Genomic DNA, 12,102 nt, shown 5'->3' with positions numbered 1-12,102 from the left:
GATACTGACTACATTACTAAACAATTTCCTACAATGTTCTGACAGTTGCTGCAATAATACTGAACAGGACACAGGAACAAAGCTCCAACAACTGATGCAACGAGGGCAGCCTGCATGTTTCACTGTGTAGGAACGGTTACACAGCGGGGTTCAACATGGAGAAATAAGGGAAAACAAAGTGTGTACAAGTATAGTAAGGAAAAAAAACCCATGAAATAGCTAGGTAACAACACCTGGTATATAATCTGTGACTTTCCTTATTTTATAATTCATAATTTTAAATCTTATGTCTGTGCATAACTTTTCTAAGCATTTAAAATGTACATAAAAATAAGTATGGTATTGATGTTTTATAACAATTATGCTTTTGCAACTTGGTTTTTAATTCAATCAGGGAAATCTCTGATAATACAAAGGACAAACCTACTTTAAAGCTTAACAGATTTTACTTAAGTGACCTCCACAATAATCATCTTACACACTTTTACCAACTGTCATTAATCTTAAGAGTGAAAACAATATTTTAATTTCCAATACCAAATCGGTAATCTTTCTTTTGAACTTTCATGCTGATAAAATATACAACATACAACTAATCATTTTAACAATTTCTGGGTTTACAATCCAGTAGTATTAAGTATATTCACACTGACACACAACCATCGTAATTTCACCTGCAGAACTTTTTCATCTTTCCAAACAAATGCTCAAACAATTAAATAATAGCTCCCCATCTCACAAACCCTAAGGAGGCACAGCTCTAGTTTGTGTTCATGAATTTGTCCATTTGGGGTACCTCATAGAACTGGATCACAATAGTTGTCCTTTTGTGTTGCTGAGCGTAAGGTTTTAAAAGTTCATCCATGCTGCAGTGTGTATTCGTGCTGCAGTGTGTATCACACTCTTACTACTTTCTAAGGCTGAGTAATACTGCATGTGTATATATATATATATATATATATATCACATTTTGTTTACCCTAGGATTGTTTCCACCATTTGGCTATTGTGAACAGCACTGTTGTGATCCTTGGTGTATAAATATCCATTTGATTCCATGGCTTTCAATTCTCCTGATTACACTTAAGCAAGAATCACTGGAGGATCCTACGGTAATTTTATGTTTCACCCGTTGAGGAACTGCCAAACTGTATTCCACAGCGGCTGTGTTTCAATGTGTATAAAGTGATATTTCACTGTGGTCTGATTTGCTTTCCCTGTTGACTAATGATGCTGAACACCTTTTTATGTGCTTACTGGCCATTAGATTATGTTCTCTGGAAAAATGTCTTGAACTCCTTTGCCCAGGAGGAAATGGCCACCCACTCCAGTGTTCCTGCCTGGAGAATCCCAGGGATGGCGGAGCCTGATGGGCTGCCGTCTATGGGGTTGCACAGAGTCGGACATGACTGAAGCGACTTAGCAGCAGCAGCAGCAGCCCATTTCTGAACTGGGCTGTTCACTTTCTTGTTGAGTCATACGACTGTATATTCAGGATATTAACCCCTGATCAGATGTGACTTAACAAATGCTTCCTCCCATTCCATGGGTGGTCTTTTCACTCTAGAGCCTCCTTTGAGGCAGTTTTTAATTTTGATGAAGTCCAATTTATCTATTTTTTCTTCTGTTGCCAGTGCTTTCAGTGTCATATCCAAGGTCTCAGCACTAAATCCATTGTCATAAAGATTTTACCTTGTTTTCTTCTAAGAGGTTTATAGCTTTTATCTCCTAAGTTAAGGCCTTTGTCCCATTTTGAGTAAATTTTTCTAACTATTCTAAAGCAAGACAGGCAATTTAAAATTCCTCTTCTATAATTGCTGGTTCATATCCTTTGCTCATTTTTCAACTGATTGTTTTTTTCATACTGCTTTGATGAATTCTTAATGTATCCTTTAACGTACTATGTTTTAAATATGTTCCAAATATTTTCTCTTAATTCAGTATTTGCTTTCAACCTTTGTTTCTTGTATCTCTGTCAAAGAGTTTTATGAACTTTTTAAGGCAAATGTGTTTTGAGTCTGATTTAAAAGATCTTCCTTGACTCTCAAGTTATAAACAAATATTTTCTAATATTCTTTCACCACCAGTATTCCCTCTGTCCCACTATTCAAAATGCCATCTTTATTAACATAATTTTAGTAAACTCACTGACTAAATCAGACTAACCACCCCTCCCCATTAATGTCCCCAGTTATTCAAATATCTGAGTACCTCTATGGCCAATTGGTCTAATTTTATATGAATATTTAGTAACCCTAAAAGTAGTTTAAAGCAAAGCAAGGAAGGGCTGAATGGTGGCCCACTTAAAACCAGTTATGACCTCCTCTGTGGGCTTACTGCCTTAACATACACTGGAAAGTCTTTGAGTTCATTTTAACTTCACCCAGTCGACAATCATCATCGAACACAAAAAGGAAGTTTAGGTGACTAACTTATACCTCATATTAAGAATGACTAATCCCTTTCTTATTAGATTAAGCCTATAGAAAGTCAAAGTCGCTCAGTTATGTCCGACACTTTGCGACCCTGTGGACTATACAATCCATTAATTCTCTAGGCCAGAATATGGGAGTGGGTAGCCTCTCCCTTCTCCAGGGGATCTTCCCAACCCAGAGTTCGAACCCAGGTCTCTCGCATTGCAAGGGGATTCTTTACCAGCTGAGGCACAAGACTATAGAACCAGCATGTGACTGACTGTAGACATGCTAAATTTTCTGAGAAATTACTTAAGGCCACTGACTAGGTCTGCTTCTGCAGCTACTGTTTACTTTTCAAACTTATTTTAATAAACTATAACTCAAAATTATTAAATAAGAAATTTTAATATCTTCTGACATTGGCATTTGTTTGGCCAAATCAAAAAACAAGGACCCATGTCTCCTGCCTATTTTATCATTTCACAAATCTGGAAAGGAGGGTGGAGTCAGGACCAGTTTAGAATGTTCAACGGGCTACCAATCTGTAAAAATTCAGCATTTTTTAAGCACAGAGTTTCTCTGTACTTTGTTGTCCAATAAAGTAATTTTGCCAACAGATGTTCAAATGTTACTATAACAAAGATATAAATCTATAAGGAGGTAACCTGATACCCTTGTTTCACTCTACCTAACACCAGAATTATTCTTCTCTGCAAAACCAAACAGCTTCATAGGTCCTCCACACTTCTATCCCTCAAGCAAGCACAGACTGATTTGCCTTACGTTCTTTTTAATGGAAGATACACTGGCATTACATAGATCTAAATCTATTTCTGGTTTCTTTAATTAGATCACAACATATGTAACACTTCTTCTCCAAATACATTTTTAAACCATGACCAAGGCAGGTGCTTGCCCGCCCTCAACAGCGCATTACCATTCTTTCAGTTATTTATTCACATATCACAAATACCGACTGCCTATTCTAGGGATATAGAAGTGGTCAGGACAGAGATCCTGGTCTTGTATTCTTTATTAAAGCATTCTATTGCGGACACCCTTAAAATACAGCTTAGTTACACTATTAGCACTTAAGACCAAGACCCATCTTACATGAACCATCAACCTCTTAATCATTTGTTAAGGAAAATCCAAACAAGGAAATCACTATGTTGATGAGAAGAGTCAACAGGAAGCTTAACTGAAATAACACAGATGTCTCAATTGAGGGAAAAAAAAGTATTTCAAATTAATGGACCTTTTTACAAATTTAGACTAACTGGAAAACAATCTGAAAAGATCCTAATTGTTACACAATTTATTTAAGGGAATAATATTGTTTCAATTCACATGCAAGGGGAAATATTTTCCTTATACACACAGGCAATTCCAAGGTAATCAGGTTGCTTTCTAGAAGCTTAAAATTATATGTAAAATTCTCACATAAAGTTTGTCAGATCAGCAAAGACACTGTATAGAATTTAAACATGAACTGACTTGTAATCTGTTTCATGACGTACAATTTTTGGAAAGAACATGGATTTTGGAGAAACCGCATCTTACACAATACGTTTAGACTTCAGCAATGTTCAAGCTTTTCACAGCTAACAGACAATTCTTTTCCTCACAATGTTGTTTTAAAGAATAAAATGTAATCAAAATATTTAGCACCAAACTAGGTATAGTTTACTTTTTATTATGTTAAGTTTCTCAGGAATGGTGCTTTGAAGGAGGGCAGGGAGTGAAAAAAGTCCAAAAAGCAATAAATCATAATGTCTAACCCTACATAGGACAGTCTAATTGAAGGAACTAAAATAATAAAGTGGTAAGTGCAATAACAGACCAAAAGAAAAGTGTTTGAGAGGTTAACTGACACTGAGAACAGAAGGACATCATAGCTGGCTCTGAAAAAAAAAAAGTCCTGAGTTCAAGAGAATAGAAATGGAGCAAAGAATATATCCTTTTCTGCAAACGATCAAACCATGAAAGAGCATAATGTGATCTAAAAAGAAGTATAAGTTTTTAGCAGATGAATTATATAGGGAATGTAAGAGTAAAATACTGGAGATCAAGCTAGTTAAGACAGATGCAATCAGACTGTCAAGGACTTGCTATTGTCTTACTGAGGAGTATGAACTTTGATCCTTTGGATAAAACCACTAGAAAACTTTAAGCCAAGAAAGAACACAACCCAGTATAATGATGTCAATGCTAAGTGCACAGACTGGGTAGAAGTTATCACAGTTATCAGTTATCACACACACACAGTTACCAGAGCACAGCAGTTATCAGAGGTTATTTCAAGAGCCATGATCTGAGTCTCATGGCAGTGGCAGTAGCAAGAGGAAGGACATACACGAATAAAATCTGGAAGAATCCAAGAGTTGTTGATGGATGGGTAAGGGTAGAAGGGCAAGAATGTTAAAGAACACGGAGTAGTTGGGAGGATAGTGTTATCGCTGAGATCCTACAAATTAGGGGAAAGGAAGGCATTTGGTACACATTAACTTCTGGATACCAACTACTTAGATAAAGAAGCAGACATGTGTGTGAGTTAGAAATAAAGATTTGGGAGTTACTTATGTAGACAAAGTAGTCCTAAGAATTGCCAGCCAGCAAATGAGAACATGTTAGGGGGGAAGGAAAAAAAAGTAACACAGTAAGAGACTAAACTCTATTGACATTTAAGGAGCAAGAAGAGAAGAGTGGGGAAATTAAAGAGCAGCAGTATTCTAGAAGTCAGGGAAGAAAAGAATTCCAAGATGAAGGTAAGAGCTGAAAAAAAGGCTGTTAAATGAACAAGAGGTAAAATGAGATAAATACCAAAGATCTTTTTTAAGGCCAAAGGATTTTTTTTTCAAACTGAGAAAGGCTTTTAAAAATAAAATGTTCTGTAACCAAAATAAAACTGACAAAACTGGAAAACCAAACTTCCTTTAGAAAGTACTACTAACTAACAATTAATGCATTAAATCATATTTTCTTAGAAATTCTCTTAGAAATTCTCTTGGAAATTTAGTTCTGCATCAGGGCAAATACAACTTGTACAATGAATTCTGATACACCATCTTTGGGGAATTTGACAACATTTGGAATACCCTGCTTATGTACTATGCACTATATGATAAAGCATGGTTTAATAATATGTAAAAACTGCTACAGGGGAAGTTCAAACAACATACATAAAAGGAGAAGAAACTAGAAGCGAAAGAAACCCAAATACTTAAATCCTTTGTCAACAAATTAAGTCAGTGTGAAACAGTGGGCCAGATATTACAGTAAAAGCTTAAACACTTAATAGGTCCATGTCACATCTCCTAAACCCAAACGAAAGAAAAATTCCTCAACGGTTTACCGATGCTAATCTGCTAATGAATCTAGTCATTAGAGTGATCTGTTTACTTAATGCCTTTAAATTTCCTTAGTTTCATAAAACAGTGTTAAGTCTGGGACTGTGACTGGCCTATACAAATATGCTTATCCCATCACCGTGCTTCCCATTATCCATCATCTCCCAATTTTTTTTCTAACTTTTTTGAACATTCTATGGTTATTAGCACAGAGCTGGAATTTGGGTTGCAAATTTTAACCTCTTCTTTCAACTAAGTCCTAATTCAGACATAAGACTCCTTATCTTATGGCCCATAACTCAGCTGTCTAATTCACAAACTGAAACCAACAGTTGCGTGTTATGTGAAAAATGACAAGTTTTTAAATGTCTCTCTTCGTATTAAATTTTAAGTGAATACTGAGACAATTTCTAGAGTAAATCATGAAGGCAATTATCACAAAACACCCAAAATTACTTGTATACAAGTGTGATGGGACACTCATTTAGCTTTAGTAAGTTGTTTTATCCATTACTGTTATAAATTAAGCACTTGACTTCAAAGTGTTAAATGCAAAACCAGTTCTGAGGCTCCATGATTAAAAATAAAGAGAAAAAAACTAATTACAGCTAACTCAAGATCTAATCTATGCAGTAACATTCTAAAAGACTTTTTAAACGAATTTATAATTCAGAGTCTCACTGAAGCTGGCGGAAATCATGTCATATAATCAGAAACTCACACTACAGTTCAACGTGCAGCATCTAGTAATAACGGCATACCTTTTCTTTCTGTTCTCTGAGCAGGGACAGAAGATGTGGGTGTAGGCAGTTTTGATAAAGTAGATGCTCCATTAGCATCAAATGATTTCTTTGGCTGGTGATCAGACTGTAGCGTAAATGGACTAGAAGGAACAGTGCTTGGGGTAGCAGTTGGATGAACCACTGGTTTGATGGGGTGCTGTACTGGCGTAGAACTACTGTGAGTCTCTGCTCTTGGCAGTCTGTAGTCTCTGTCATTGTGTCTGCTTGTCTGAGACAAAATATTCTGTGGGAGCAAACTACTGGCATCACTGGAATGCTTGTCTTCCACTTTAGTTCAGAGTTCGGAAAAAGAGATGTCGGAATGACGGAAGGGGGAAGAAAAAAGATTACGTTAGAATCCTGTCTTTAACATCAGCTAATTTAGCAACATACTTGTACTTACATCTTTTCTATAAAACTGCAAGCCCAGTTAGTGTCTGCAGTTTTACCACTAGCATATAAACATCCAAATACTGGAAGAGGAATTTCAGATCGACTATAAATATTAATTCTATACTCAGATTTCAAGTGGGCTACTAGTTTTGGGGGATTCTTTAGAACCACACCATAGTTCAAACAGAACATTTTTTTAAAGATCAATATATGGATTTATAACATTTTACTCAAAAAAAAATATTTTAAAAACAGAAAAAGCAAATGATCCATTCTTTTAAAATATGGATCTTGGCTCTAATAATTGACTGTATCATCCACAGTGGTTCAACTGCAAAGAATTATTACTTTGTTAGCCTGATTTTTCTGAATACTGAAGCAGCTAACTAGTGGGCTCTAAAGTTGTTGGTACTAGGGCTAAAACAACCTCATTTAGGGATGGCTGAATTTGTGAAGAACTCTGCATTCAGTAAGTGAATCAACTCATATTTTAAAAATGCTAACAAATACCAGAGTTAGTTATAAAATCAAGGTATAGATAATGCTATCTGAAAATAGAAGCCCTACATCTGCAGCAAAGTCAGAAAAATATACTTGTTAAAAACAGATTCTCTTCCAACTTAAAGCCACAAAAATAAATTTTAAACTCAAAATACTTTTGCTTCTGCAAAATAAGTACAAAAGAAGGAAAATCTGAACAATCACAGTTAAAAGAAAATTTATATTTATCAAAAATTCTCCAGCCTAAATTACAATAGTCTCCCCAGTAACTAAAGGATTAAAGCAACTTCCATGCAGAAAAACATCTTAAGATTCAAGCACGTGATTACCAAAGGATGCCCTCCCTGTTGAATGCAGTGTTATTTTTTTCCAATTCATGGTTCCTCCAAGTCTAGAGGCCACAAGAGCACAAAGAAGGAAGTATGCTTAAACTACAAGTCAGTTTTCAAGTTGGCAATGTACACCTTCTAACATTATAGCCAAACAAAAGGTACTGGGTATAGTACTGGATACTGTGGAAAAAAAAAAAACAACTTTAGTCATTATCAAAACAAGGTCTTCTGACTTGAAGACTTAATGAAAATCGGGGTTACAAAAGATGAATTTATTACTGTACCAGAAAAAGACTGAGCTGCCACAGCAGATCACAAACATCTGCTCCATGATATTAACTTATCAGTAAACTATCAATTTGAGTGCATATACAACTTAAAAGTTTATTGTAGAGTTTCTTCCTGAAAATAACACTACCACAAGCTTTTAGAGATAGATTTAACAGTTTAAAAAAAAACAAAAACAAAACATGCCCAATTCCCATCAACCTTGTCACCTTCCTCATGAAGGAAATGCCCTTTGTTCTGTATGACTACAGCCAAAATGTATTAAGTATTCAGATGAAAATTAAAGATACTTCTTACATGTGTAAACTTTGGGGGTGAGGGGGGGACACAGCAGCAAAATCATAGCAAATGAGAATGCTATGGCCCCAACAGCTTTCTATTACTCACAACTCAAGACGAAACACGGTTAAAGTGACTTGATCTGCACATCCCCACAACAGGAACACTAAGCAAGTGTCTGGAAACACGGTTGTCACAACTGGGGCGAGGAGAGGAGTGCCACTGGGATCTTATGTGTGGAGGTGGGAACAAGCTCTACATTCTACAACAGAGGACAGAATCCACCAAGAATGACCTGATCCAGAATGTCAGTAGTGTCACCGTTGAATACCAAGGTAAAGTTTCTCTAACCACAGAGCAATCACTCTACGAGGCATAGATTAAAGATTAAAAATCAAACAAAACACAATACAACCACATCAGTGCAATTACAGTAGCAGCGATATCAAATTTAAAATTTCACCTATACAACTTCAGTGTCAAATTGTGGATTATTTGCAACACTGCCAAAAAAACCAAAACCCCAAAATGCTCTTAAAAATCCTTTCTTCTACCTTTCTCTCTTTACATGTAAAGTGTTCCCAATCCTCCTGCTCCCTGCTCCCTGCTCCACACCTCTTTAGTGGGCTGTTAGGAAGAACAAAGCTTTAAGTGCTACCTTACATGCATACCAATGTACCAGACACAGAGGAAACTCTCCCAGCAGTTTTTGGCAGACAAAGTACTTCAAAGGCTTAGTAGAAGTAGAAGCAGAAGTAGAAGCAGCAATACAGCTAAAACCCTTTCTCAAACATTACTTAAAACTCAAAAAGTGTAATATATGACTACATTTCAACACAAACACAGACCCACTCTCCTCCTCTAGACTTCTAGGAATTTAACTAAGTTATCAGCTAAGTGGGCAAACACAGGAATAGCAGCACTGTTTTCTGTAGGAAAAAGCTGAAAACCATACCAGTCTCCACAGACAGAGGATTATCTACCGGACATGAGCATGTCCAAAAAAGGGAACAGCATGCAGTCAACATAATAAAAGTTAAATTATAAAATGACAAGCAAACATATGTTTGGAAAAAAAAAAAAAAAATTTTTTTTTTTGGCAGTGCCTTAAGTCATGCAGAATCATAGTTCCTCAACCAGCGATCAAACCCCTGCTCCCTGCAGTGGAAGCACAAGTCTTAACCACTGGATCGACTGGGAAGTCCTATATCCTTGAATTTGGGGGTGAGGGGGGGACACATCCTTGAAACATTATTGAGTAGAAAAGGTTAAGAACAGTAACATAATCTGATTTTGATATAAAATACATACACATGTAGTTTTTATATACTATTATATGCAGCTAGAAAAAAAGTTTATGTCTCCAGGTGTTCCTGAATCATGAGATTAAAATATTTTCCCTCTTTCATTTTTAGTAACAAACACATCTAACTTCTGAAATCATAAAGAAGAAAAACTGACTTCACTTCCGAAAGTAAAAACAAGACAGAGATAATTTAAAAATACAACTATGGTTTTATTTTCTTAAAGATATTTTTTAAGCAGACAAAACTTGTATTTTCACTTCTATCAATGTTTCTATCAGATCTCTAATTACCCGCAAGAGAGGACAAGTGCCTAGGTTATTTTGGAGGAACAGACACACTAGACGGTAATCTTTTCCTCTCTGGGAATCACCAGCCTCTTATGTGGAGAGGGCTGCCCTAATAACTAAAGTATGTTATCTTTACACCCAACTAGCCACTCTTCCTGGATACCCATAATTTATTCAAGAGGACCACAAGCTGGGCACATGTATTTTTTTAATCTGGAAGGAAAAGCCACTCAGTTTTAGTTATTCACCAAAAGTCAGTTACTTAAGTAAAATGAGACTACAACCAAAGTCTTCTGTATCAAAATACAATATTCTTAATTTCTTAGAGTACCCTAAACCATTTTTATTTTCTAAAACTCAAGTACAATTTAATAACAAATTTAATGTTTCCAGAAACACATTTTAAACATTCAGCCCTACAGAACTATATTATCTGTTTCACCGTTAATTTTTCCCATCAAAAGTTCAATATCCTTTATTGGGACCAAATATATCCCTACTTTTTTGAGTTACAGAATGAGAACTCAAATATGCTTAAGTCTAAGAATTTCCAAAACACATCTTAAAATTCTCAAAACTTGATAAAGAGCCTAAGAATTCTATGTGGCATTTAAATTTTATTCTGGGCAAGACAAGTCACTGGGAATAGAACATATGTGGTAAAATCTTTAAATTCAAACTTTACTTGAATTAAAAAAAATAAATTTATGTTACCCATATTGTTCAACGTGGACAAAATTTGACCTTAAGAGAACATGAAGGTATGCCCACAGTACCAAGATAGCACACAGATCTATGATCATTATGAAACCATTTCCAGATACAAGGGTAAACAAGTTTTCTCACTGGCAACACAAAAACAAGCATTTCATGTCACTATCTGTGTACCTTTGATTTAATTATTAGATTGAAATCCAGGAAGGTTTGCAGTGTCCAGTTTAAATGGGGGGAGGGGGGTGTTGCGGCAGCTCCTGTTTTAAGAAGTCAATCCACAACATGAAATTTTACTTTTTAACCAACTCAGTGGCATCATAGCCATTATGAGTAGTGATGAATACACAGGTGTATTCATTCTACTATGTACTATTATATACTCTTTCCCTTTTCAAGAAACAAAATAATGTAGGTTACAAGGACAGATCCAGCATAAAAGAAAAACCTGTTATGTTTCTAACTATTTTACATTATAAGTGGCGATGCACATATATCCGTAAACTACTGGAATATTTCAAACACTACATTAGTTCAAAGAAAAAAATTAATACTTACTTCCACTGGCAAACCCACTAGTGGCTGTTGCTTGCATCACCTCTCTTCTGTAATCTCTATCTTTTGGGAAGCTATTAACTGCCATCTTGTTTGCTTCTTTTTGTCTCTGTTCTCTAAAAATAAAAAATAAACCCATAAAAATTACAACAGATACAATGCATCTACACAACATTCTGGTCAAATGCTTAAGGAAAGAGTACACTGAACATCAAAGAACAAGGCAGTGATGTCATGTAACTGGTGTGGGACCTGGGACACAGCAACAACAGTAATGCGTCTCACTGACGGCAACATTACACTGATTATTTACATGCCATGAACCCCACAGCTCAACACAATAACAATAATTCTACATTCTACATGACGGAAACACTGTCCTACAAGATGAAGATTTCGAATACAAATTATAGAAAAAATGAATAAATGTAGATCAATATGTTTTAAAATTAAATATACTGTTTACAAGGACCTTGTGGACAGCTGCTCATCTGTCCTAGTTTTTTGGTTTTTTAAGAGAAATTATGGAAAACACAGACAATGGTCAACATTTCAATTAAGTAGAGAAGTGATGAAGAGCACACTAAGAAACCTAAATGTAGAATGTTTAGCACCCTAAGATGTTAGCCTGTAGAATCGAGAATGATAAATACTGTTCAATTAAGCACAAATACCTTTCAAGCCACTCTTTTGGTTTTTCCCATTGTGAAACTTCTGTTCGACAATTATAGTAGTATTTTTTCCCAGAAGAGCTAATATGCTCAGACCAGTCATCTGCAGAATCGTAAGGCTTAAAAAAAATTAGAAAATGTTAATGTAATTTAATCATTTGATATATCAAGAATGTAAATGGTTTTATAAGCACACATAGGGGAAAAGACCTGAGACAAAGGTGCCCTCA

The 12,102-nt window shown here is 35.6% G+C and overlaps 1 protein-coding gene across 6 annotated transcripts in view; it reads right to left on the bottom strand.

Moving 5' to 3' along the window:
• The window catches only part of WAC (WW domain containing adaptor with coiled-coil), a 78,716-nt gene that overhangs the window by 18,250 nt on the left and 48,364 nt on the right, over window positions 1-12,102 (bottom strand). For 4 of the 6 annotated variants that reach the window (XM_025264255.3, XM_025264253.3, XM_025264252.3 and 1 more), the window contains exons 5-7: window positions 11,876-11,991; window positions 11,205-11,317; window positions 6,528-6,836 (exon numbers count right to left, since the gene is read on the bottom strand). In XM_025264255.3, coding sequence (XP_025120040.1) covers window positions 6,528-6,836; window positions 11,205-11,317; window positions 11,876-11,991 — 538 coding nt within the window. The remainder of the gene's footprint in view (window positions 1-6,527; window positions 6,837-11,204; window positions 11,318-11,875; window positions 11,992-12,102) is intronic. The other 2 variants (XM_025264257.3, XM_025264256.3) reach the window with 1 other exon arrangement.

This window comes from Bubalus bubalis, chromosome 14 (genome assembly GCF_019923935.1).
Source record: "Bubalus bubalis isolate 160015118507 breed Murrah chromosome 14, NDDB_SH_1, whole genome shotgun sequence".
NCBI classification, from domain to species: Eukaryota; Metazoa; Chordata; class Mammalia; order Artiodactyla; family Bovidae; genus Bubalus; species Bubalus bubalis.
The sequence above is the reverse complement of the archived record's forward strand: the minus strand, read 5'-3'. Positions and strand labels throughout refer to the sequence as shown.